The sequence below is a fragment of the Pelecanus crispus genome, chromosome 7 (assembly GCF_030463565.1).
Source record: "Pelecanus crispus isolate bPelCri1 chromosome 7, bPelCri1.pri, whole genome shotgun sequence".
Classification (NCBI taxonomy): domain Eukaryota; kingdom Metazoa; phylum Chordata; class Aves; order Pelecaniformes; family Pelecanidae; genus Pelecanus; species Pelecanus crispus.
In genome coordinates this window covers 30810635-30837900 of record NC_134649.1, presented here as the reverse complement: position 1 = coordinate 30837900, position 27266 = coordinate 30810635, and the positions used below count along the sequence as shown (strand labels likewise).

General features: G+C 64.5%; 1 protein-coding gene across 1 annotated transcript; it reads left to right on the top strand.

The window, feature by feature from the left end:
* Positions 1-2312: 2312 nt before the first annotated feature.
* LOC142593936 (uncharacterized) lies at positions 2313-27126 on the top strand. The gene is given in 13 exon segments (XM_075714268.1): positions 2313-2355; positions 9137-9260; positions 10621-10705; positions 16043-16166; positions 17000-17144; positions 17227-17389; positions 17477-17583; positions 17806-17919; positions 18072-18207; positions 18210-18255; positions 22949-23072; positions 24433-24489; positions 27033-27126. Coding segments are annotated over 13 exon segments (1362 nt in total).
* Positions 27127-27266: the final 140 nt, after the last annotated feature.

Below are 27266 nucleotides of genomic sequence, written 5' to 3'. Positions count from 1 at the left end.
CAGGAGAAGAGATTTGGTTGCAGAGTGACTGCTGAACAGCTCCGTGGAGCTGGCGCAGAGAGCGAGAAGGCTGAATCAAAGAATGACGGTGACCAAAGCACGAAGGAAATCCCGTGGGGTGGCTGTCCAGATTTGAACAGCCCTCTGCTCTTCAGGCAAAGTACCGGCGCTCTTACGGTGCAGCTGATTCCTTAAAGCAGGGAGCAGCTGTCCTCTCTGAGGAAGGCAGGGGAACCTGGGACACCTGATGGGCTCTTCTGCCACAAAGAGGCAATGAGGAAGGAAAGGCGGTGCAGAGGGTCCAAAAGAGAACTCGGTGGCAGCACTTTGTCCTTCTGTTCTTGACTGCTGTGATTGGCAAGACGTGAGGTCTAGACATGGCCAGAACAGGTAGTGCTCTTCAGGGGGACTGCGATGTGGAGCTCCGAGGCACTCCCGGGCAACGGAGCTCGGAATGGAGCTGGCCAAAGAGCTGTGGCCACGCACAGCCTCGCTCTGAACGGAGGAGCTTGTTCCCTGGCACCGCTCAGCTCTGCGTGCATCTAGCTAACGGAGATCTCTAATGCCCTGGCGTCGGCAGGCCGAGCAAAACCTCAGAAAGCCTGGTGAGGAGGAAGCCCTGAGCACCGGAGTTTGGCTTGGAAGGTGGCTGGTAGAAGCGGACGGCTGAGGACACTCCCAAAAGCAGGAGCTGAGGGAGGCAGCCTGGGAAGAAGCCTCTAGTCACTCTCAGCAGCGTCAGCCAGCTCGTATTGTAGAAGGCCGCCTGGGGGTTTCAGGTGTCTATCTTGGTCCTGAAGGGCATTTTGGACCTGGACTCTCCAATCCTGGATTTCGCATTCCTTTTTGCCTACGCTGGTTGCGCCTGAGACGCCGTCTGGCTTTTGTCCTGGTGCCGCAGGCGAATTATGAGAGAAGTCATCGTTGTGGGGTTAAACTAAAAGGGTTTCATTAATGATTAAGCGACGCTCAAATGCTCGTTGATCGATGGCTGAATGAAAATCAAATGGTAATCAAACGGTGATCAAGCAATAACTGAACGGGCAATTAGAATCATAGAATCATTGAGGTTGGAAAGGACCCTGAAGATCATCGAGCCCAACCGTTAACCTACGCTACCGAGGCCACCACTAAACCATGTCCCTAAGCGCCGCGTCCACACGTCTTTGAGATACCTCCGGGGGTGCTGACTCAACCGCTTCCCTGGGCAGCCTGTTCCGACGCTTGACAACCCTCGGCCCATCGATCCAGCCTGTCCAGATCCCACTGCAGAGCCTTTCTACCCTCAAACAGACCAACACTCGCACCCACCGCCTCCCAAAGCTGCCCCACAGCCCACGGGCGGCTTCCCACCCCCACCAAGGAGAGGCTCACACTGACTCGGAAAGGCAGTTTATTGCCATGGGAAGAGGCCATTCCGCCGTGACTCCCCCAGCTTGCGGTCCCGCTGCTTTTTCTTCCGGAGGCAGCACGTCACCAAAGCGCTAAGGAGTTCAGGAGAAAGACGTTGGGCCACCTGCGACATTTAGGCGCCGTCCTGAGGTCCTGTGCTGTGCCCCGGCCACCCACCGCGTCCGAGCGGATGGGATGTGTGAGCCCTGCAGGCCAGGCTGCGAGGTCGCTGCCGTCCCCTGTGCCGGGGAGCTCAGAACCGGAGGCAGTCCTGCAGAGGCAGCCTTACCGGTGCCGCGCAGAGAGGAAGGATCGCCTTCCGCGAGCTGCTGGCAGCGCTCCCCGTGCCGGGGGCAGGAGCAGAGATTTCCCTTGGCCAGGGCTGGAGCCCTGGAGTCGCACTGCCCAAACAGCACCTTTCGGCCAACAGTGCCGCCCTCGACGGCTGCCCCCGGGGGACCCGGCGTTTGACTCCGCACTTGCTGCAGGAGCAGCCGCCCCGGTTACGTGGGTGCCGAGGGCTCGGGCCCCCACCTCGGCACTTCACACCCACCCCTGTGAGGCGGGGGCCGTGTCACAATGGGTGGCAGGTGGCCAAGGGTGGTGGAGATGTCACGCGGCCACTGTGACCCGCGGGGGCAAGCCCACAGAAAGCAACGCCGGGCTCGGGCCGTGCGTCAGTGCGACCTGGTGAGGTGAGGAGAGGGCAGGGCAGGGACGGGGCTCGCGCGGGGCTGCCGAGGGAGGAGGGGAGCCCCACGCCTCGGGGCTCTGGGCCTGTGCTGCCAGCTCGCCCGCGTCTCGCTTCTCCCTCACCCGCCATCCTGCTTCTCCCTCAGAGTCAGCAGAGGAGCATCCGGAGGAGACCCCCAGCGCCGCTGGGACAGGGTCTCTCCAAACGCTCACCGTTGACGTGCGCCATGTCTGCAAGGAAGCGGAAGGCCCCCGACTCCATGGAGCAGGGTGAGAGCAACGTATCCCTCCCGCAGCCTGGCAGAGGGGTTGCCGGCGCGGTCAGCGTGGGGCCGAGAGCAGCGGCAGGGGGAGGCAGGAGCTCCCCAACCGTGGGCACCTGCTGGGACACGCGTGCCTGCAATGCCCCCTTCCTCTCCAGGCCTCCAGCCCTGCCCATCAGCCAGCTAGGCAGGGACACAGGAGGCCCTTGCGGGCAATCCCTCAGGGATGCTTGCCCCGGCCCCGCAGAGCTGCTCATCCCCGGTGCCATTTGCTCTCTCCCCCCGCAGCTTGCATGCTGTGTCGCCGGGCAGAGGCTGACCCGGATGTCTGTGGGTGCATGCTGGAGAAGCAAGGACTCTGTGCCCATGTGTTTTGCCTGGTGAGTTCCTCCGGGGCTCCCTCCAGCTTTGCGACAGGCACTCCCCTGCCACGCTCTCCTTCCTCATCAGCTCCTCGTCCGTTCTCTTCTGCAGTTTTTTGCCAGCGAGCTGTTTCAGCAATGGGGGCAAGGAGTAGGACTCATGGGATTTCTCCCTGAGGATATTCGACAGACAGTCGAGCGGGCAGCACAGAAGGTGAGGCCCTGACAAGAAGAGGGAGATTGGAGCCGGGAGAGGTTGGCGGGAGCCCAGCCCAGGCCCCCCAGGAAAGAAACCCCAGCCCTTGCAACCAGCTCTGGACAAAAGTCTCGCTCCCAGCAGCTCCACAGAGGAGGCTCCAGCACAGGAGCCTCGTCCGCCAGGCAGATCTGCGCGGTGTGACCCAGCAGCGGCCGCATCCTGCGCCCTGCCCGGAGGCGTGGGGCTGCCTGTGGGGGCGCCGAGGCTGCCGCTGATGGGGGCTGCTGTGCTCTTTCCAGCACTGCTTCGTCTGTGGCGAGAGCGGGGCCACCATCGCCTGCCAGGAGACGGGCTGCGACCGCAGCTTCCATCTCCCCTGTGCCGTGGAGGGTGGATGCGTCACCCAGTTCTTTCCTCAGTACAGGTACCCTCCTCTCCCCTCCTCGCCGCCGGCGGGGAAGGACCCGGCACTTCTCACCTCGCCCGTCCCTTTCCCCTTCCCCCAGGTCCTTCTGCTGGGAGCACCGCCCAGAGCAGGCAGTGGGGGCGGCTCCGGAGGAGAACACCACCTGCCTCATCTGCCTGGACCTTGTGGAGGACAGAACGTCCTACGGCACCATGGTGTGCCCAGCGTGCCAACACGCCTGGTTCCCACAGGGCTGCATCCAGGTAGGAGCCGCTCCCTCGCCCCCGGGGCACGGCGGGCGCTCAGCAGCACCAGGGCCTCAACTCGTGCTCCTTATGGTACTCCTGCAGGGACAGGCTGTGAGCGCTGGCTTCTCTTGCTTCCGGTGCCCCCTCTGTAGGGATAAGGATCTCTTCCTCTCGGAAATGCTCGTCATGGGGATCCGAATCCCCTTCAGGTTGGTGTCCTTGTGCTCGGCTCACGAGGCAGGAGGGTGCGAGCGCTGTGCCCTGCCAGGGCCTGCCCCTGCAGCCCTGGCCCTCCGCTCTCCCGTGAGTCTGGGCTTCCGCTTCACGGAGGAGTTGGAAACAGGGCAGCGGGGGGAAGAGCAGGGATGCCCTGCATCTGCCTTACGCCCTGCCGGGCAGCAGGGGCTCCTCACTTCTCCTTTCTCCATCAGACTGCCATCATGGGAGAACAGCCGTGCATACGCAGCACTAAATGAGAGGCACAGGCGCTGCGATGCCCGTGAGTGCCTTTGCCCAGGAGGCAGGGAGCAGGCAGAGGAAGAGGGGTGAGTTGCCAAAGCTGCACCCCGCGGCTCTGCACGGGATCTCTGTCTGGCCAAGGGCTCGAAGCGGCAGGACGAAGAACAAGAGCTCTGCCGGACAAGCCCGTGCTGCCGTCACTTTGTCCTCACAGCCATGAACCCGTGTGCTTCCCCAGGCCTGGCAACTGCTCCTGTGCTGCTCCTGCGCTGCCGAGGGCACCCACAGACGCTGCTCCTACTGGAGGAACAGCACGGCCAGCTGGGAGTGCGACAGCTGTGCTGGCCTGGGCACCGGTAAGAGGCAAAGCAGCCGCGTGCCCCTGGGCTGGGGCCAGGGCCCAGGCGAGTCCTGGGCCGCGGGTGCCCAGGGAGGGCTTGGCAGAGCCTCTCTGCTCCAGGAGGGCTGGGGCACCCGCTCTGGCACCTATCCTGCCCCGGGCCTGGGGGGCCGTGCCCTTGACCTTCCTGCTTCTCCCCTTACAGCCTCCGGTCACAGCTCGGAGCTCACCGGCCCCAGCACTGCCAGCCAGTCAGGATCGAGGCCATCCCACAGCTCCCCGGCACCCGAGACCAGCAAGCCCCGGCACCACCAGCCAGGCGGCATCACGGCAGTCTCTTGGATCTCCGGCTCCGGAGGCCAGCAGCCCCAGCAGCCCCGGCACCCACCAGCCAGGCAGCATCGGGGCCTCCCAATGCTCCCTGGCCCCCGAGACCAGCAGCCCCAGCACTGGGAAGCCAGGTGGCATCAGGGCCATCCCACGGCTCCCTAGCAACGGAGACCAGCAGCCCCAGCACTGGTAGCCTGGCGGCATTGGGGCCATCCCATGGCTCCCCATTGCTTCAGGGCAGCAGCCGCTCCAGCCCACCTGGGCCCGACCGCACGCAAAACCGCTCCCGGTTGCAGCGTCGGGCCCCAAAAGCCCTACAGCCGGCCCACGGGATGCCCTGAGAGCAGCCGCACAGCAGCACCCAGTGCTGGGAGCAGCACCGCCAGCCAGGCCGCGCTGGGGCTGTCCCACAGCTCCGCGGCACACGAGACCAGCAGCCCCAGCACCGCCAGCCAGCTGCCATCGGGGCCCTCCTTCGGCTCCCCTGTGCTTCAGGGCAGCAGCCGCTCCCGCCCACCTGGGCCCGACCGCACGCAAAACCGCTCCCGGTTGCAGCGTCGGGCCCAAAAGCCCTACAGCCGGCCCCACAGGATGCCCTGAGAGCAGCCGCACATCAGCAGCACCCAGTGCTGGGAGCAGCACCGCCAGCCAGGCCGCGCTGGGGCTGGCCCACAGCTCTGCGGCACCCGACACCAGCAGCCCCAGCACCGCCAGCCAGCTGCCATCGGGCCCTCCTGCGGCTCCCCAGCACCGCAGACCACCAGCCCCAGCGCTCGCAGCCAGGCGGCATCAGGGCCGTCCCACGGCTCCCTGGCACCAGAGACCAGCAGCCCCAGCAATGCGGCATCAGGGCCATCCCACGGCTCCCCAGTGCTTCAGGGCAGCAGCCGCTCCAGCCCACCTGGGCCCGACCGCACGCAAAACCCGCTCCCCGGTGCAGCGTCGGGCCCAAAAGCCCTACAGCCGGCCCACGGGATGCCCTGAGAGCAGCCGCACAGCAGCACCCAGTGCTGGGAGCAGCACCGCCAGCCAGGCCGCGCTGGGGCCGTCCCACAGCTCCGCGCACACGAGACCAGCAGCCCCCAGCACCGCCAGCCAGCTGCCATCGGGGCCCTCCTTCGGCTCGCCAGCGCTCCAGAGCAGCAGCCGCTCCAGCCCCCCTGGGCCCGCGCGGATGCGAGAGCGCTCCCACTTGCAACGTCGGGCCCAAACTCCTTACAGCCGGCCCGAACGCCGCCACGGGACCAGCCGTGCGCCGTCCCCGAGTGCTGGCCCTGATCCCCCTCCGCCGGCACAATAAAGGTGGCCGTTAATGACTGCAGCGGGAGATGCCACGCGCATGTGTCGCCTTCCTCCTCCTCTCCCTTTCTCGAGGGGCAGCGTTAGCGGCTGGGCCCAGACGGTTGTCTTCTCCACTGACGGTTGGCAGCACCTTCCCCAGACCTCCCTCCTTGCGGGCTGGCCTTGGCCGGCTCCCCAGCGCCATGGCCGTGTGCTTCGGGCCTCGCTGGCCCCGCAGCCTGCTCAGTTTCCCCGGGGGAAGTTCACACCCACGCCCGGGACCGGGGTCTCTGCCCCCGCCCCCAGGAGGGTGGCCCGGCACGGCCCAGTCGGCGCCGCCACCCATCTCCTGCCAAAGTGGGCTGTGCCCGCCCACGCGCCATGGCCCTCGCGGCTCGCCCCCCCAAATCACGTGCCCCGGCGCCAGCGATTTTGACACGCTTCAACTCTGTTCCTTCTGGACAAGGCTATAACCGATTTCCTATCCTCTAAGTTGCCTAGCTTAGTGAGAATTGGGGCAAAGCGGCAAAGCTGCTTTTCTCTGAACGTTAAGTCAGTGTCACATCTGTATTTGTGACAGGAAGATTGCTGTAGATTGTGTTGCTACAGGAGCCAAAAGGCATTCCCCGTTGCCCAGCTTGCGGGGCCTTGTTCCCCACCGTGATTGCTGCCGTACCAACTGAAGGCTTCCTCTTGCAGTGTAAGCCAGAAACCCTTTGTAATAGAGATTGCAAACACCCGGCAAGGACTTCACAGAGTTCAGGAGAGTCAGAGCAGTACCTGTTGCTGAGGGCTTGAGTCCTGTCACATACGCCCTCGAGAGCAAAAAAATCACGTGTGCTCTATGGGAGGGTAACAAGGGGCCTGGGAAGTGTCAGTCGTCCAAAAGGATTTCCTCCTGTTGGCGACCAGCAGCAAGTACCTTTCTAGTGCAGGCAGGAGAAGAGATTTGGTTGCAGAGTGACTGCTGAACAGCTCCGTGGGAGCTGGCGCAGAGAGCGAGAAGGCTGAATCAAAGAATGACGGTGACCAAAGCACGAAGGAAATCCCGTGGGGTGGCTGTCCAGATTTGAACAGCCCTCTGCTCTTCAGGCAAAGTACCGGCGCTCTTACGGTGCAAGCTGATTCCTTAAAGCAGGGAGCAGCTGTCCTCTCTGAGGAAGGCAGGGAACCTGGGACACCTGATGGGCTCTTCTGCCAACAAAGAGGCAATGAGGAAGGAAAGGCAGTGCAGAGGGTCCAAAAGAGAACTCGGTGGCAGCACTTTGTCCTTCTGTTCTTGACTGCTGTGATTGGCAAGACGTGAGGTCTAGACATGGCCAGACAGGTAGTGCTCTTCAGGGGGACTGCGATGTGGAGCTCCGAGGCACTCCCGGGCAACGGAGCTCGAATGGAGCTGGCCAAAGAGCTGTGGCCACGCACAGCCTCGCTCTGAACGGAGGAGCTTGTTCCCTGGCACCGCTCACCTCTGCGTGCATCTAGCTAACGGAGATCTCTAATGCCCTGGCGTCGGCAGGCCGAGCAAAACCTCAGAAAGCCTGGTGAGGAGGAAGCCCTGAGCACCGGAGTTTGGCTTGGAAGGTGGCTGGTAGAAGCGGACGGCTGAGGACACTCCAAAAGCAGGAGCTGAGGGAGGCAGCCTGGGAAGAAGCCTCTAGTCACTCTCAGCAGCGTCAGCCAGCTCGTATTGTAGAAGGCCGCCTGGGGGTTTCAGGTGTCTATCTTGGTCCTGAAGGGCATTTTGGACCTGGACTCTCCAATCCTGGATTTCGCATTCCTTTTTGCCTACGCTGGTTGCGCCTGAGACGCCGTCTGGCTTTTGTCCTGGTGCCGCAGGCGAATTATTGAGAGAAGTCATCGTTGTGGGGTTAACTAAAAGGGTTTCATTAATGATTAAGCGACGATCAAATGCTCGTTGATCGATGGCTGAATGAAAATCAAATGGTAATCAAACGGTGATCAAGCAATAACTGAACGGCAATTAGAATCATAGAATCATTGAGGTTGGAAAGGACCCTGAAGATCATCGAGCCCAACCGTTAACCTAACGCTACCGAGGCCACCACTAAACCATGTCCCTAAGCGCCGCGTCCACACGTCTTTGAGATACCTCCGGGGGTGCTGACTCAACCGCTTCCCTGGGCAGCCTGTTCCGACGCTTGACAACCCTCGGCCCATCGATCCAGCCTGTCCAGATCCCACTGCAGAGCCTTTCTACCCTCAAACAGACCAACACTCGCACCCACCGCCTCCAAAGCTGCCCCACAGCCACGTGCGGCTTCCCACCCCACCAAGGAGAGGCTCACACTGACTCGGAAAGGCAGTTTATTGCCATGGGAAGAGGCCATTTCCGCCGTGACTCCCCAGCTTGCGGTCCCGCTGCTTTTTCTTCCGGAGGCAGCACGTCACCAAAGCGCTAAGGAGTTCAGGAGAAAGACGTTGGGCCACCTGCGACATTTAGGCGCCGTCCTGAGGTCCTGTGCTGTGCCCCGGCCACCCACCGCGTCCGAGCGGATGGGATGTGTGAGCCCTGCAGGCCAGGCTGCGAGGTCGCTGCCGTCCCCTGTGCCGGGGAGCCCAGAACCGGAGGCAGTCCTGCAGAGGCAGCCTTACCGGTGCCGCGCAGAGAGGAAGGATCGCCTTCCGCGAGCTGCTGGCAGCGCTCCCCGTGCCGGGGGCAGGAGCAGAGATTTCCCTTGGCCAGGGCTGGAGCCCTGGAGTCGCACTGCCCAAACAGCACCTTTCGGCCAACAGTGCCGCCCTCGACGGCTGCCCCGGGGGACCCGGCGTTTGACTCCGCACTTGCTGCAGGAGCAGCCGCCCCGGTTACGTGGGTGCCGAGGGCTCGGGCCCCCGCCTCGGCACTTCACACCCACCCCTGTGAGGCGGGGGCCGTGTCACAATGGGTGGCAGGTGGCCAAGGGTGGTGGAGATGTCACAGCGGCCACTGTGACCCGCGGGGGCAAGCCCACAGAAAGCAACGCCGGGCTCGGGCCGTGCGTCAGTGCGACCTGGTGAGGTGAGGAGAGGGCAGGGCAGGGACGGGGCTCGCGCGGGGCTGCCGAGGGAGGAGGGGAGCCCCACGCCTCGGGGCTCTGGGCCTGTGCTGCCAGCTCGCCCGCGTCTCGCTTCTCCCTCACCCGCCATCCTGCTTCTCCCTCAGAGTCAGCAGAGGAGCATCCGGAGGAGACCCCCAGCGCCGCTGGGACAGGGTCTCTCCAAACGCTCACCGTTGACGTGCGCCATGTCTGCAAGGAAGCGGAAGGCCCCCGACTTGATGGAGCAGGGTGAGAGCAACGTATCCCTCCCGCAGCCTGGCAGAGGGGTTGCCGGCGCGGTCAGCGTGGGGCCGAGAGCAGCGGCAGGGGGAGGCAGGAGCTCCCCAACCGTGGGCACCTGCTGGGACACGCGTGCCTGCAATGCCCCCTTCCTCTCCAAGGCCTCCAGCCCTGCCCATCAGCCAGCTAGGCAGGGACACAGGAGGCCCTTGCGGGCAATCCCTCAGGGATGCTTGCCCCGGCCCCGCAGAGCTGCTCATCCCCGGTGCCATTTGCTCTCTCCCCCCGCAGCATGCATGCTGTGTCGCCGGGCAGAGGCTGACCCGGATGTCTGTGGGTGCATGCTGGAGAAGCAAGGACTCTGTGCCCATGTGTTTTGCCTGGTGAGTTCCTCCGGGGCTCCCTCCAGCTTTGCGACAGGCACTCCCTGCCACGCTCTCCTTCCTCATCAGCTCCTCGTCCGTTCTCTTCTGCAGTTTTTTGCCAGCGAGCTGTTTCAGCAATGGGGCAAGGAAGTAGGACTCATGGGATTTCTCCCTGAGGATATTCGACAGACAGTCGAGCGGGCAGCACAGAAGGTGAGGCCCTGACAAGAAGAGGGAGATTGGAGCCGGGAGAGGTTGGCGGGAGCCCAGCCCAGCCCCCAGGAAAGAAACCCCAGCCCTTGCAACCAGCTCTGGGACAAAAGTCTCGCTCCCAGCAGCTCCACAGAGGGAGGCTCCAGCACAGGAGCCTCGTCCGCCAGGCAGATCTGCGCGGTGTGACCCAGCAGCGGCCGCATCCTGCGCCCTGCCCGGAGGCGTGGGGCTGCCTGTGGGGGCGCCGAGGCTGCCGCTGATGGGGGCTGCTGTGCTCTTTCCAGCACTGCTTCGTCTGTGGCGAGAGCGGGGCCACCATCGCCTGCCAGGAGACGGGCTGCGACCGCAGCTTCCATCTCCCCTGTGCCGTGGAGGGTGGATGCGTCACCCAGTTCTTTCCTCAGTACAGGTACCTCCTCTCCCCTCCTCGCCGCCGGCGGGGAAGGACCCGGCACTTCTCACCTCGCCCGTCCCTTTCCCCTTCCCCCCAGGTCCTTCTGCTGGGAGCACCGCCCAGAGCAGGCAGTGGGGGCGGCTCCGGAGGAGAACACCACCTGCCTCATCTGCCTGGACCTTGTGGAGGACAGAACGTCCTACGGCACCATGGTGTGCCCAGCGTGCCAACACGCCTGGTTCCACAGGGGCTGCATCCAGGTAGGAGCCGCTCCCTCGCCCCCGGGGCACGGCGGGCGCTCAGCAGCACCAGGGCCTCAACTCGTGCTCCTTATGGTACTCCTGCAGGGACAGGCTGTGAGCGCTGGCTTCTCTTGCTTCCGGTGCCCCCTCTGTAGGGATAAGGATCTCTTCCTCTCGGAAATGCTCGTCATGGGGATCCGAATCCCCTTCAGGTTGGTGTCCTTGTGCTCGGCTCACGAGGCAGGAGGGTGCAAGCGCTGTGCCCTGCCAGGGCCTGCCCCTGCAGCCCTGGCCCTCCGCTCTCCCGTGAGTCTGGGCTTCCGCTTCACGGAGGAGTTGGAAACAGGGCAGCGGGGGGAAGAGCAGGGATGCCCTGCATCTGCCTTACGCCCTGCCGGGCAGCAGGGGCTCCTCACTTCTCCTTTCTCCATCAGACTGCCATCATGGGAGAACAGCCGTGCATACGCAGCACTAAATGAGAGGCACAGGCGCTGCGATGCCCGTGAGTGCCTTTGCCCAGGAGGCAGGGAGCAGGCAGAGGAAGAGGGGTGAGTTGCCAAAGCTGCACCCCGCGGCTCTGCACGGGATCTCTGTCTGGCCAAGGGCTCGAAGCGGCAGGACGAAGAACAAGAGCTCTGCCGGACAAGCCCGTGCTGCCGTCACTTTGTCCTCACAGCCATGAACCCGTGTGCTTCCCCAGGCCCTGGCAACTGCTCCTGTGCTGCTCCTGCGCTGCCGAGGGCACCCACAGACGCTGCTCCTACTGGAGGAACAGCACGGCCAGCTGGGAGTGCGACAGCTGTGCTGGCCTGGGCACCGGTAAGAGGCAAAGCAGCCGCGTGCCCCTGGGCTGGGGCCAGGGCCCAGGCGAGTCCTGGCCGCGGGTGCCCAGGGAGGGCTTGGCAGAGCCTCTCTGCTCCAGGAGGGCTGGGGGCACCGCTCTGGCACCTATCCTGCCCCGGGCCTGGGGGGCCGTGCCCTTGACCTTCCTGCTTCTCCCCTTACAGCCTCCGGTCACAGCTCGGAGCTCACCGGCCCCAGCACTGCCAGCCAGTCAGGATCGAGGCCATCCCACAGCTCCCCGGCACCCGAGACCAGCAGCCCCGGCACCACCAGCCAGGCGGCATCACGGCAGTCTCTTGGATCTCCGGCTCCGGAGGCCAGCAGCCCCAGCAGCCCCGGCACCACCAGCCAGGCAGCATCGGGGCCATCCCAATGCTCCCTGGCCCCCGAGACCAGCAGACCCCGCAACGGTAGCCAGGTGGCATCAGGGCCATCCCACAGCTCCCTAGCAACGGAGACCAGCAGCCCCAGCACTGGTAGCCTGGCGGCATTGGGGCCATCCCATGGCTCCCCATTGCTTCAGGGCAGCAGCCGCTCCAGCCCACCTGGGCCCGACCGCACGCAAAACCGCTCCCGGTTGCAGCGTCGGGCCCAAAAGCCCTACAGCCGGCCCACGGGATGCCCTGAGAGCAGCCGCACAGCAGCACCCAGTGCTGGGAGCAGCACCGCCAGCCAGGCCGCGCTGGGGCTGTCCCACAGCTCCGCGGCACACGAGACCAGCAGCCCCAGCACCGCCAGCCAGCTGCCATCGGGGCCCTCCTTCGGCTCCCCTGTGCTTCAGGGCAGCAGCCGCTCCCGCCCACCTGGGCCCGACCGCACGCAAAACCGCTCCCGGTTGCAGCGTCGGGCCCAAAAGCCCTACAGCCGGCCCACAGGATGCCCTGAGAGCAGCCGCACATCAGCAGCACCCAGTGCTGGGAGCAGCACCGCCAGCCAGGCCGCGCTGGGGCTGGCCCACAGCTCTGCGGCACCCGACACCAGCAGCCCCAGCACCGCCAGCCAGCTGCCATCGGGGCCCTCCTGCGGCTCCCCAGCACCGCAGACCACCAGCCCCAGCGCTCGCAGCCAGGCGGCATCAGGGCCGTCCCACGGCTCCCTGGCACCAGAGACCAGCAGCCCCAGCAATGCGGCATCAGGGCCATCCCACGGCTCCCCAGTGCTTCAGGGCAGCAGCCGCTCCAGCCCACCTGGGCCCGACCGCACGCAAAACCGCTCCCGGTTGCAGCGTCGGGCCCAAAAGCCCTACAGCCGGCCCACGGGATGCCCTGAGAGCAGCCGCACAGCAGCACCCAGTGCTGGGAGCAGCACCGCCAGCCAGGCCGCGCTGGGGCCGTCCCACAGCTCCGTGGCACACGAGACCAGCAGCCCCAGCACCGCCAGCCAGCTGCCATCGGGGCCCTCCTTCGGCTCGCCAGCGCTCCAGAGCAGCAGCCGCTCCAGCCCCCCTGGGCCCGCGCGGATGCGAGAGCGCTCCCACTTGCAACGTCGGGCCCAAACTCCTTACAGCCGGCCCGAACGCCGCCACGGGACCAGCCGTGCGCCGTCCCCGAGTGCTGGCCCTGATCCCCCTCCGCCGGCACAATAAAGGTGGCCGTTAATGACTGCAGCGGGAGATGCCACGCGCATGTGTCGCCTTCCTCCTCCTCTCCCTTTCTCGAGGGGCAGCGTTAGCGGCTGGGCCCAGACGGTTGTCTTCTCCACTGACGGTTGGCAGCACCTTCCCCAGACCTCCCTCCTTGCGGGCTGGCCTTGGCCGGCTCCCCAGCGCCATGGCCGTGTGCTTCGGGCCTCGCTGGCCCCGCAGCCTGCTCAGTTTCCCCGGGGGAAGTTCACACCCACGCCCGGGACCGGGGGTCTCTGCCCCCGCCCCCAGGAGGGTGGCCCGGCACGGCCCAGTCGGCGCCGCCACCCATCTCCTGCCAAAGTGGGCTGTGCCCGCCCACGCGCCATGGCCCTCGCGGCTCGCCCCCCCAAATCACGTGCCCCGGCGCCAGCGATTTTTGACACGCTTCAACTCTGTTTCCTTCTGGACAAGGCTATAACCGATTTCCTATCCTCTAAGTTGCCTAGCTTAGTGAGAATTGTGGCAAAGCGGCAAAGCTGCTTTTCTCTGAACGTTAAGTTCAGTGTCACATCTGTATTTGTGACATGAAGATTGCTGTAGATTGTGTTGCTACAGGAGCCAAAAGGCATTCCCCGTTGCCCAGTTGCGGGCCTTGTTCCCCAACGTGATTGCTGCCGTACCAACTGAAGGCTTCCTTCTTGCAGTGTAAGCCAAGAAACCCTTTGTAATAGAGATTGCAAACACCCGGCAAGGACTTCACAGAGTTCAGGAGAGTCAGAGCAGTACCTGTTGCTGAGGGCTTGAGTCCTGTCATACGCCCTCGAGAGCAAAAAAATCACGTGTGCTCTATGGGAGGGTAACAAGGGGCCTGGGAAGTGTCAGTCGTCCAAAAGGATTTCCCTCCTGTTGGCGACCAGCAGCAAGTACCTTTCTAGTGCAGGCAGGAGAAGAGATTTGGTTGCAGAGTGACTGCTGAACAGCTCCGTGGGAGCTGGCGCAGAGAGCGAGAAGGCTGAATCAAAGAATGACGGTGACCAAAGCACGAAGGAAATCCCGTGGGGTGGCTGTCCAGATTTGAACAGCCCTCTGCTCTTCAGGCAAAGTACCGGCGCTCTTACGGTGCAAGCTGATTCCTTAAAGCAGGGAGCAGCTGTCCTCTCTGAGGAAGGCAGGGGAACCTGGGACACCTGATGGGCTCTTCTGCCAACAAAGAGGCAATGAGGAAGGAAAGGCGGTGCAGAGGGTCCAAAAGAGAACTCGGTGGCAGCACTTTGTCCTTCTGTTCTTGACTGCTGTGATTGGCAAGACGTGAGGTCTAGACATGGCCAGAACAGGTAGTGCTCTTCAGGGGGACTGCGATGTGGAGCTCCGAGGCACTCCCGGGCAACGGAGCTCGAATGGAGCTGGCCAAAGAGCTGTGGCCACGCACAGCCTCGCTCTGAACGGAGGAGCTTGTTCCCTGGCACCGCTCAGCTCTGCGTGCATCTAGCTAACGGAGATCTCTAATGCCCTGGCGTCGGCAGGCCGAGCAAAACCTCAGAAAGCCTGGTGAGGAGGAAGCCCTGAGCACCGGAGTTTGGCTTGGAAGGTGGCTGGTAGAAGCGGACGGCTGAGGACACTCCAAAAGCAGGAGCTGAGGGAGGCAGCCTGGGAAGAAGCCTCTAGTCACTCTCAGCAGCGTCAGCCAGCTCGTATTGTAGAAGGCCGCCTGGGGGTTTCAGGTGTCTATCTTGGTCCTGAAGGGCATTTTGGACCTGGACTCTCCAATCCTGGATTTCGCATTCCTTTTTGCCTACGCTGGTTGCGCCTGAGACGCCGTCTGGCTTTTGTCCTGGTGCCGCAGGCGAATTATTGAGAGAAGTCATCGTTGTGGGGTTAACTAAAAGGGTTTCATTAATGATTAAGCGACGATCAAATGCTCGTTGATCGATGGCTGAATGAAAATCAAATGGTAATCAAACGGTGATCAAGCAATAACTGAACGGCAATTAGAATCATAGAATCATTGAGGTTGGAAAGGACCCTGAAGATCATCGAGCCCAACCGTTAACCTAACGCTACCGAGGCCACCACTAAACCATGTCCCTAAGCGCCGCGTCCACACGTCTTTGAGATACCTCCGGGGGTGCTGACTCAACCGCTTCCCTGGGCAGCCTGTTCCGACGCTTGACAACCCTCGGCCCATCGATCCAGCCTGTCCAGATCCCACTGCAGAGCCTTTCTACCCTCAAACAGACCAACACTCGCACCCACCGCCTCCAAAGCTGCCCCACAGCCACGTGCGGCTTCCCACCCCACCAAGGAGAGGCTCACACTGACTCGGAAAGGCAGTTTATTGCCATGGGAAGAGGCCATTTCCGCCGTGACTCCCCAGCTTGCGGTCCCGCTGCTTTTTCTTCCGGAGGCAGCACGTCACCAAAGCGCTAAGGAGTTCAGGAGAAAGACGTTGGGCCACCTGCGACATTTAGGCGCCGTCCTGAGGTCCTGTGCTGTGCCCCGGCCACCCACCGCGTCCGAGCGGATGGGATGTGTGAGCCCTGCAGGCCAGGCTGCGAGGTCGCTGCCGTCCCCTGTGCCGGGGAGCCCAGAACCGGAGGCAGTCCTGCAGAGGCAGCCTTACCGGTGCCGCGCAGAGAGGAAGGATCGCCTTCCGCGAGCTGCTGGCAGCGCTCCCCGTGCCGGGGGCAGGAGCAGAGATTTCCCTTGGCCAGGGCTGGAGCCCTGGAGTCGCACTGCCCAAACAGCACCTTTCGGCCAACAGTGCCGCCCTCGACGGCTGCCCCGGGGGACCCGGCGTTTGACTCCGCACTTGCTGCAGGAGCAGCCGCCCCGGTTACGTGGGTGCCGAGGGCTCGGGCCCCCACCTCGGCACTTCACACCCACCCCTGTGAGGCGGGGGCCGTGTCACAATGGGTGGCAGGTGGCCAAGGGTGGTGGAGATGTCACAGCGGCCACTGTGACCCGCGGGGGCAAGCCCACAGAAAGCAACGCCGGGCTCGGGCCGTGCGTCAGTGCGACCTGGTGAGGTGAGGAGAGGGCAGGGCAGGGACGGGGCTCGCGCGGGGCTGCCGAGGGAGGAGGGGAGCCCCACGCCTCGGGGCTCTGGGCCTGTGCTGCCAGCTCGCCCGCGTCTCGCTTCTCCCTCACCCGCCATCCTGCTTCTCCCTCAGAGTCAGCAGAGGAGCATCCGGAGGAGACCCCCAGCGCCGCTGGGACAGGGTCTCTCCAAACGCTCACCGTTGACGTGCGCCATGTCTGCAAGGAAGCGGAAGGCCCCCGACTCGATGGAGCAGGGTGAGAGCAACGTATCCCTCCCGCAGCCTGGCAGAGGGGTTGCCGGCGCGGTCAGCGTGGGGCCGAGAGCAGCGGCAGGGGGAGGCAGGAGCTCCCCAACCGTGGGCACCTGCTGGGACACGCGTGCCTGCAATGCCCCCTTCCTCTCCAAGGCCTCCAGCCCTGCCCATCAGCCAGCTAGGCAGGGACACAGGAGGCCCTTGCGGGCAATCCCTCAGGGATGCTTGCCCCGGCCCCGCAGAGCTGCTCATCCCCGGTGCCATTTGCTCTCTCCCCCCGCAGCATGCATGCTGTGTCGCCGGGCAGAGGCTGACCCGGATGTCTGTGGGTGCATGCTGGAGAAGCAAGGACTCTGTGCCCATGTGTTTTGCCTGGTGAGTTCCTCCGGGGCTCCCTCCAGCTTTGCGACAGGCACTCCCTGCCACGCTCTCCTTCCTCATCAGCTCCTCGTCCGTTCTCTTCTGCAGTTTTTTGCCAGCGAGCTGTTTCAGCAATGGGGCAAGGAAGTAGGACTCATGGGATTTCTCCCTGAGGATATTCGACAGACAGTCGAGCGGGCAGCACAGAAGGTGAGGCCCTGACAAGAACAGGGAGATTGGAGCCGGGAGAGGTTGGCGGGAGCCCAGCCCAGCCCCCAGGAAAGAAACCCCAGCCCTTGCAACCAGCTCTGGGACAAAAGTCTCGCTCCCAGCAGCTCCACAGAGGGAGGCTCCAGCACAGGAGCCTCGTCCGCCAGGCAGATCTGCGCGGTGTGACCCAGCAGCGGCCGCATCCTGCGCCCTGCCCGGAGGCGTGGGGCTGCCTGTGGGGGCGCCGAGGCTGCCGCTGATGGGGGCTGCTGTGCTCTTTCCAGCACTGCTTCGTCTGTGGCGAGAGCGGGGCCACCATCGCCTGCCAGGAGACGGGCTGCGACCGCAGCTTCCATCTCCCCTGTGCCGTGGAGGGTGGATGCGTCACCCAGTTCTTTCCTCAGTACAGGTACCTCCTCTCCCCTCCTCGCCGCCGGCGGGGAAGGACCCGGCACTTCTCACCTCGCCCGTCCCTTTCCCCTTCCCCACAGGTCCTTCTGCTGGGAGCACCGCCCAGAGCAGGCAGTGGGGGCGGCTCCGGAGGAGAACACCACCTGCCTCATCTGCCTGGACCTTGTGGAGGACAGAACGTCCTACGGCACCATGGTGTGCCCAGCGTGCCAACACGCCTGGTTCCACAGGGGCTGCATCCAGGTAGGAGCCGCTCCCTCGCCCCCGGGGCACGGCGGGCGCTCAGCAGCACCAGGGCCTCAACTCGTGCTCCTTATGGTACTCCTGCAGGGACAGGCTGTGAGCGCTGGCTTCTCTTGCTTCCGGTGCCCCCTCTGTAGGGATAAGGATCTCTTCCTCTCGGAAATGCTCGTCATGGGGATCCGAATCCCCTTCAGGTTGGTGTCCTTGTGCTCGGCTCACGAGGCAGGAGGGTGCAAGCGCTGTGCCCTGCCAGGGCCTGCCCCTGCAGCCCTGGCCCTCCGCTCTCCCGTGAGTCTGGGCTTCCGCTTCACGGAGGAGTTGGAAACAGGGCAGCGGGGGGAAGAGCAGGGATGCCCTGCATCTGCCTTACGCCCTGCCGGGCAGCAGGGGCTCCTCACTTCTCCTTTCTCCATCAGACTGCCATCATGGGAGAACAGCCGTGCATACGCAGCACTAAATGAGAGGCACAGGCGCTGCGATGCCCGTGAGTGCCTTTGCCCAGGAGGCAGGGAGCAGGCAGAGGAAGAGGGGTGAGTTGCCAAAGCTGCACCCCGCGGCTCTGCACGGGATCTCTGTCTGGCCAAGGGCTCGAAGCGGCAGGACGAAGAACAAGAGCTCTGCCGGACAAGCCCGTGCTGCCGTCACTTTGTCCTCACAGCCATGAACCCGTGTGCTTCCCCAGGCCCTGGCAACTGCTCCTGTGCTGCTCCTGCGCTGCCGAGGGCACCCACAGACGCTGCTCCTACTGGAGGAACAGCACGGCCAGCTGGGAGTGCGACAGCTGTGCTGGCCTGGGCACCGGTAAGAGGCAAAGCAGCCGCGTGCCCCTGGGCTGGGGCCAGGGCCCAGGCGAGTCCTGGCCGCGGGTGCCCAGGGAGGGCTTGGCAGAGCCTCTCTGCTCCAGGAGGGCTGGGGGCACCGCTCTGGCACCTATCCTGCCCCGGGCCTGGGGGGCCGTGCCCTTGACCTTCCTGCTTCTCCCCTTACAGCCTCCGGTCACAGCTCGGAGCTCACCGGCCCCAGCACTGCCAGCCAGTCAGGATCGAGGCCATCCCACAGCTCCCCGGCACCCGAGACCAGCAGCCCCGGCACCACCAGCCAGGCGGCATCACGGCAGTCTCTTGGATCTCCGGCTCCGGAGGCCAGCAGCCCCAGCAGCCCCGGCACCACCAGCCAGGCAGCATCGGGGCCATCCCAATGCTCCCTGGCCCCCGAGACCAGCAGCCCCAGCACTGGTAGCCAGGTGGCATCAGGGCCATCCCACGGCTCCCTAGCAACGGAGACCAGCAGCCCCAGCACTGGTAGCCTGGCGGCATTGGGGCCATCCCATGGCTCCCCATTGCTTCAGGGCAGCAGCCGCTCCAGCCCACCTGGGCCCGACCGCACGCAAAACCGCTCCCGGTTGCAGCGTCGGGCCCAAAAGCCCTACAGCCGGCCCACGGGATGCCCTGAGAGCAGCCGCACAGCAGCACCCAGTGCTGGGAGCAGCACCGCCAGCCAGGCCGCGCTGGGGCTGTCCCACAGCTCCGCGGCACACGAGACCAGCAGCCCCAGCACCGCCAGCCAGCTGCCATCGGGGCCCTCCTTCGGCTCCCCTGTGCTTCAGGGCAGCAGCCGCTCCCGCCCACCTGGGCCCGACCGCACGCAAAACCGCTCCCGGTTGCAGCGTCGGGCCCAAAAGCCCTACAGCCGGCCCACAGGATGCCCTGAGAGCAGCCGCACATCAGCAGCACCCAGTGCTGGGAGCAGCACCGCCAGCCAGGCCGCGCTGGGGCTGGCCCACAGCTCTGCGGCACCCGACACCAGCAGCCCCAGCACCGCCAGCCAGCTGCCATCGGGGCCCTCCTGCGGCTCCCCAGCACCGCAGACCACCAGCCCCAGCGCTCGCAGCCAGGCGGCATCAGGGCCGTCCCACGGCTCCCTGGCACCAGAGACCAGCAGCCCCAGCAATGCGGCATCAGGGCCATCCCACGGCTCCCCAGTGCTTCAGGGCAGCAGCCGCTCCAGCCCACCTGGGCCCGACCGCACGCAAAACCGCTCCCGGTTGCAGCGTCGGGCCCAAAAGCCCTACAGCCGGCCCACGGGATGCCCTGAGAGCAGCCGCACAGCAGCACCCAGTGCTGGGAGCAGCACCGCCAGCCAGGCCGCGCTGGGGCCGTCCCACAGCTCCGCGGCACACGAGACCAGCAGCCCCAGCACCGCCAGCCAGCTGCCATCGGGGCCCTCCTTCGGCTCGCCAGCGCTCCAGAGCAGCAGCCGCTCCAGCCCCCCTGGGCCCGCGCGGATGCGAGAGCGCTCCCACTTGCAACGTCGGGCCCAAACTCCTTACAGCCGGCCCGAACGCCGCCACGGGACCAGCCGTGCGCCGTCCCCGAGTGCTGGCCCTGATCCCCCTCCGCCGGCACAATAAAGGTGGCCGTTAATGACTGCAGCGGGAGATGCCACGCGCATGTGTCGCCTTCCTCCTCCTCTCCCTTTCTCGAGGGGCAGCGTTAGCGGCTGGGCCCAGACGGTTGTCTTCTCCACTGACGGTTGGCAGCACCTTCCCCAGACCTCCCTCCTTGCGGGCTGGCCTTGGCCGGCTCCCCAGCGCCATGGCCGTGTGCTTCGGGCCTCGCTGGCCCCGCAGCCTGCTCAGTTTCCCCGGGGGAAGTTCACACCCACGCCCGGGACCGGGGGTCTCTGCCCCCGCCCCCAGGAGGGTGGCCCGGCACGGCCCAGTCGGCGCCGCCACCCATCTCCTGCCAAAGTGGGCTGTGCCCGCCCACGCGCCATGGCCCTCGCGGCTCGCCCCCCCAAATCACGTGCCCCGGCGCCAGCGATTTTTGACACGCTTCAACTCTGTTTCCTTCTGGACAAGGCTATAACCGATTTCCTATCCTCTAAGTTGCCTAGCTTAGTGAGAATTGTGGCAAAGCGGCAAAGCTGCTTTTCTCTGAACGTTAAGTTCAGTGTCACATCTGTATTTGTGACATGAAGATTGCTGTAGATTGTGTTGCTACAGGAGCCAAAAGGCATTCCCCGTTGCCCAGTTGCGGGCCTTGTTCCCCAACGTGATTGCTGCCGTACCAACTGAAGGCTTCCTTCTTGCAGTGTAAGCCAAGAAACCCTTTGTAATAGAGATTGCAAACACCCGGCAAGGACTTCACAGAGTTCAGGAGAGTCAGAGCAGTACCTGTTGCTGAGGGCTTGAGTCCTGTCATACGCCCTCGAGAGCAAAAAAATCACGTGTGCTCTATGGGAGGGTAACAAGGGGCCTGGGAAGTGTCAGTCGTCCAAAAGGATTTCCCTCCTGTTGGCGACCAGCAGCAAGTACCTTTCTAGTGCAGGCAGGAGAAGAGATTTGGTTGCAGAGTGACTGCTGAACAGCTCCGTGGGAGCTGGCGCAGAGAGCGAGAAGGCTGAATCAAAGAATGACGGTGACCAAAGCACGAAGGAAATCCCGTGGGGTGGCTGTCCAGATTTGAACAGCCCTCTGCTCTTCAGGCAAAGTACCGGCGCTCTTACGGTGCAAGCTGATTCCTTAAAGCAGGGAGCAGCTGTCCTCTCTGAGGAAGGCAGGGGAACCTGGGACACCTGATGGGCTCTTCTGCCAACAAAGAGGCAATGAGGAAGGAAAGGCAGTGCAGAGGGTCCAAAAGAGAACTCGGTGGCAGCACTTTGTCCTTCTGTTCTTGACTGCTGTGATTGGCAAGACGTGAGGTCTAGACATGGCCAGAACAGGTAGTGCTCTTCAGGGGGACTGCGATGTGGAGCTCCGAGGCACTCCCGGGCAACGGAGCTCGAATGGAGCTGGCCAAAGAGCTGTGGCCACGCACAGCCTCGCTCTGAACGGAGGAGCTTGTTCCCTGGCACCGCTCACCTCTGCGTGCATCTAGCTAACGGAGATCTCTAATGCCCTGGCGTCGGCAGGCCGAGCAAAACCTCAGAAAGCCTGGTGAGGAGGAAGCCCTGAGCACCGGAGTTTGGCTTGGAAGGTGGCTGGTAGAAGCGGACGGCTGAGGACACTCCAAAAGCAGGAGCTGAGGGAGGCAGCCTGGGAAGAAGCCTCTAGTCACTCTCAGCAGCGTCAGCCAGCTCGTATTGTAGAAGGCCGCCTGGGGGTTTCAGGTGTCTATCTTGGTCCTGAAGGGCATTTTGGACCTGGACTCTCCAATCCTGGATTTCGCATTCCTTTTTGCCTACGCTGGTTGCGCCTGAGACGCCGTCTGGCTTTTGTCCTGGTGCCGCAGGCGAATTATTGAGAGAAGTCATCGTTGTGGGGTTAACTAAAAGGGTTTCATTAATGATTAAGCGACGATCAAATGCTCGTTGATCGATGGCTGAATGAAAATCAAATGGTAATCAAACGGTGATCAAGCAATAACTGAACGGCAATTAGAATCATAGAATCATTGAGGTTGGAAAGGACCCTGAAGATCATCGAGCCCAACCGTTAACCTAACGCTACCGAGGCCACCACTAAACCATGTCCCTAAGCGCCGCGTCCACACGTCTTTGAGATACCTCCGGGGGTGCTGACTCAACCGCTTCCCTGGGCAGCCTGTTCCGACGCTTGACAACCCTCGGCCCATCGATCCAGCCTGTCCAGATCCCACTGCAGAGCCTTTCTACCCTCAAACAGACCAACACTCGCACCCACCGCCTCCAAAGCTGCCCCACAGCCACGTGCGGCTTCCCACCCCACCAAGGAGAGGCTCACACTGACTCGGAAAGGCAGTTTATTGCCATGGGAAGAGGCCATTTCCGCCGTGACTCCCCAGCTTGCGGTCCCGCTGCTTTTTCTTCCGGAGGCAGCACGTCACCAAAGCGCTAAGGAGTTCAGGAGAAAGACGTTGGGCCACCTGCGACATTTAGGCGCCGTCCTGAGGTCCTGTGCTGTGCCCCGGCCACCCACCGCGTCCGAGCGGATGGGATGTGTGAGCCCTGCAGGCCAGGCTGCGAGGTCGCTGCCGTCCCCTGTGCCGGGGAGCCCAGAACCGGAGGCAGTCCTGCAGAGGCAGCCTTACCGGTGCCGCGCAGAGAGGAAGGATCGCCTTCCGCGAGCTGCTGGCAGCGCTCCCCGTGCCGGGGGCAGGAGCAGAGATTTCCCTTGGCCAGGGCTGGAGCCCTGGAGTCGCACTGCCCAAACAGCACCTTTCGGCCAACAGTGCCGCCCTCGACGGCTGCCCCGGGGGACCCGGCGTTTGACTCCGCACTTGCTGCAGGAGCAGCCGCCCCGGTTACGTGGGTGCCGAGGGCTCGGGCCCCCGCCTCGGCACTTCACACCCACCCCTGTGAGGCGGGGGCCGTGTCACAATGGGTGGCAGGTGGCCAAGGGTGGTGGAGATGTCACAGCGGCCACTGTGACCCGCGGGGGCAAGCCCACAGAAAGCAACGCCGGGCTCGGGCCGTGCGTCAGTGCGACCTGGTGAGGTGAGGAGAGGGCAGGGCAGGGACGGGGCTCGCGCGGGGCTGCCGAGGGAGGAGGGGAGCCCCACGCCTCGGGGCTCTGGGCCTGTGCTGCCAGCTCGCCCGCGTCTCGCTTCTCCCTCACCCGCCATCCTGCTTCTCCCTCAGAGTCAGCAGAGGAGCATCCGGAGGAGACCCCCAGCGCCGCTGGGACAGGGTCTCTCCAAACGCTCACCGTTGACGTGCGCCATGTCTGCAAGGAAGCGGAAGGCCCCCGACTCCATGGAGCAGGGTGAGAGCAACGTATCCCTCCCGCAGCCTGGCAGAGGGGTTGCCGGCGCGGTCAGCGTGGGGCCGAGAGCAGCGGCAGGGGGAGGCAGGAGCTCCCCAACCGTGGGCACCTGCTGGGACACGCGTGCCTGCAATGCCCCCTTCCTCTCCAAGGCCTCCAGCCCTGCCCATCAGCCAGCTAGGCAGGGACACAGGAGGCCCTTGCGGGCAATCCCTCAGGGATGCTTGCCCCGGCCCCGCAGAGCTGCTCATCCCCGGTGCCATTTGCTCTCTCCCCCCGCAGCATGCATGCTGTGTCGCCGGGCAGAGGCTGACCCGGATGTCTGTGGGTGCATGCTGGAGAAGCAAGGACTCTGTGCCCATGTGTTTTGCCTGGTGAGTTCCTCCGGGGCTCCCTCCAGCTTTGCGACAGGCACTCCCTGCCACGCTCTCCTTCCTCATCAGCTCCTCGTCCGTTCTCTTCTGCAGTTTTTTGCCAGCGAGCTGTTTCAGCAATGGGGCAAGGAAGTAGGACTCATGGGATTTCTCCCTGAGGATATTCAACAGACAGTCGAGCGGGCAGCACAGAAGGTGAGGCCCTGACAAGAACAGGGAGATTGGAGCCGGGAGAGGTTGGCGGGAGCCCAGCCCAGCCCCCAGGAAAGAAACCCCAGCCCTTGCAACCAGCTCTGGGACAAAAGTCTCGCTCCCAGCAGCTCCACAGAGGGAGGCTCCAGCACAGGAGCCTCGTCCGCCAGGCAGATCTGCGCAGTGTGACCCAGCAGCGGCCGCATCCTGCGCCCTGCCCGGAGGCGTGGGGCTGCCTGTGGGGGCGCCGAGGCTGCCGCTGATGGGGGCTGCTGTGCTCTTTCCAGCACTGCTTCGTCTGTGGCGAGAGCGGGGCCACCATCGCCTGCCAGGAGACGGGCTGCGACCGCAGCTTCCATCTCCCCTGTGCCGTGGAGGGTGGATGCGTCACCCAGTTCTTTCCTCAGTACAGGTACCTCCTCTCCCCTCCTCGCCGCCGGCGGGGAAGGACCCGGCACTTCTCACCTCGCCCGTCCCTTTCCCCTTCCCCCCAGGTCCTTCTGCTGGGAGCACCGCCCAGAGCAGGCAGTGGGGGCGGCTCCGGAGGAGAACACCACCTGCCTCATCTGCCTGGACCTTGTGGAGGACAGAACGTCCTACGGCACCATGGTGTGCCCAGCGTGCCAACACGCCTGGTTCCACAGGGGCTGCATCCAGGTAGGAGCCGCTCCCTCGCCCCCAGGGCACGGCGGGCGCTCAGCAGCACCAGGGCCTCAACTCGTGCTCCTTATGGTACTCCTGCAGGGACAGGCTGTGAGCGCTGGCTTCTCTTGCTTCCGGTGCCCCCTCTGTAGGGATAAGGATCTCTTCCTCTCGGAAATGCTCGTCATGGGGATCCGAATCCCCTTCAGGTTGGTGTCCTTGTGCTCGGCTCACGAGGCAGGAGGGTGCGAGCGCTGTGCCCTGCCAGGGCCTGCCCCTGCAGCCCTGGCCCTCCGCTCTCCCGTGAGTCTGGGCTTCCGCTTCACGGAGGAGTTGGAAACAGGGCAGCGGGGGGAAGAGCAGGGATGCCCTGCATCTGCCTTATGCCCTGCCGGGCAGCAGGGGCTCCTCACTTCTCCTTTCTCCATCAGACTGCCATCATGGGAGAACAGCCGTGCATACGCAGCACTAAATGAGAGGCACAGGCGCTGCGATGCCCGTGAGTGCCTTTGCCCAGGAGGCAGGGAGCAGGCAGAGGAAGAGGGGTGAGTTGCCAAAGCTGCACCCCGCGGCTCTGCACGGGATCTCTGTCTGGCCAAGGGCTCGAAGCGGCAGGACGAAGAACAAGAGCTCTGCCGGACAAGCCCGTGCTGCCGTCACTTTGTCCTCACAGCCATGAACCCGTGTGCTTCCCCAGGCCCTGGCAACTGCTCCTGTGCTGCTCCTGCGCTGCCGAGGGCACCCACAGACGCTGCTCCTACTGGAGGAACAGCACGGCCAGCTGGGAGTGCGACAGCTGTGCTGGCCTGGGCACCGGTAAGAGGCAAAGCAGCCGCGTGCCCCTGGGCTGGGGCCAGGGCCCAGGCGAGTCCTGGCCGCGGGTGCCCAGGGAGGGCTTGGCAGAGCCTCTCTGCTCCAGGAGGGCTGGGGGCACCGCTCTGGCACCTATCCTGCCCCGGGCCTGGGGGGCCGTGCCCTTGACCTTCCTGCTTCTCCCCTTACAGCCTCCGGTCACAGCTCGGAGCTCACCGGCCCCAGCACTGCCAGCCAGTCAGGATCGAGGCCATCCCACAGCTCCCCGGCACCCGAGACCAGCAGCCCCGGCACCACCAGCCAGGCGGCATCATGGCAGTCTCTTGGATCTCCGGCTCCGGAGGCCAGCAGCCCCAGCACCACCAGCCAGGCAGCATCGGGGCCATCCCAATGCTCCCTGGCCCCCGAGACCAGCAGCCCCAGCACTGGCAGCCAGGTGGCATCAGGGCCATCCCACGGCTCCCTAGCAACGGAGACCAGCAGCCCCAGCACTGGTAGCCTGGCGGCATTGGGGCCATCCCATGGCTCCCCAGTGCTTCAGGGCAGCAGCCGCTCCCGCCCACCTGGGCCCGACCGCACGCGAAACCGCTCCCGGTTGCAGCGTCGGGCCCAAAAGCCCTACAGCCGGCCCACAGGATGCCCTGAGAGCAGCCGCACATCAGCAGCACCCAGTGCTGGGAGCAGCACCGCCAGCCAGGCCGCGCTGGGGCCGGCCCACAGCTCCGCGGCACCCGACACCAGCAGCCGCAACGCTGCCAGCCAGCTGCCATCGGGGCCCTCCTGCGGCTCCCCAGCACCGCAGACCACCAGCCCCAGCGCTCGCAGCCAGGCGGCATCAGGGCCGTCCCACGGCTCCCTGGCACCAGAGACCAGCAGCCCCAGCAATGCGGCATCAGGGCCATCCCACGGCTCCCCAGTGCTTCAGGGCAGCAGCCGCTCCAGCCCACCTGGGCCCGACCGCACGCAAAACCGCTCCCGGTTGCAGCGTCGGGCCCAAAAGCCCTACAGCCGGCCCACGGGATGCCCTGAGAGCAGCCGCACAGCAGCACCCAGTGCTGGGAGCAGCACCGCCAGCCAGGCCGCGCTGGGGCCGTCCCACAGCTCCGCGGCACACGAGACCAGCAGCCCCAGCACCGCCAGCCAGCTGCCATCGGGGCCCTCCTTCGGCTCGCCAGCGCTCCAGAGCAGCAGCCGCTCCAGCCCCCCTGGGCCCGCGCGGATGCGAGAGCGCTCCCACTTGCAACGTCGGGCCCAAACTCCTTACAGCCGGCCCGAACGCCGCCACGGGACCAGCCGTGCGCCGTCCCCGAGTGCTGGCCCTGATCCCCCTCCGCCGGCACAATAAAGGTGGCCGTTAATGACTGCAGCGGGAGATGCCACGCGCATGTGTCGCCTTCCTCCTCCTCTCCCTTTCTCGAGGGGCAGCGTTAGCGGCTGGGCCCAGACGGTTGTCTTCTCCACTGACGGTTGGCAGCACCTTCCCCAGACCTCCCTCCTTGCGGGCTGGCCTTGGCCGGCTCCCCAGCGCCATGGCCGTGTGCTTCGGGCCTCGCTGGCCCCGCAGCCTGCTCAGTTTCCCCGGGGGAAGTTCACACCCACGCCCGGGACCGGGGGTCTCTGCCCCCGCCCCCAGGAGGGTGGCCCGGCACGGCCCAGTCGGCGCCGCCACCCATCTCCTGCCAAAGTGGGCTGTGCCCGCCCACGCGCCATGGCCCTCGCGGCTCGCCCCCCAAAATCACGTGCCCCGGCGCCAGCGATTTTTGACACGCTTCAACTCTGTTTCCTTCTGGACAAGGCTATAACCGATTTCCTATCCTCTAAGTTGCCTAGCTTAGTGAGAATTGTGGCAAAGCGGCAAAGCTGCTTTTCTCTGAACGTTAAGTTCAGTGTCACATCTGTATTTGTGACATGAAGATTGCTGTAGATTGTGTTGCTACAGGAGCCAAAAGGCATTCCCCGTTGCCCAGTTGCGGGCCTTGTTCCCCAACGTGATTGCTGCCGTACCAACTGAAGGCTTCCTTCTTGCAGTGTAAGCCAAGAAACCCTTTGTAATAGAGATTGCAAACACCCGGCAAGGACTTCACAGAGTTCAGGAGAGTCAGAGCAGTACCTGTTGCTGAGGGCTTGAGTCCTGTCATACGCCCTCGAGAGCAAAAAAATCACGTGTGCTCTA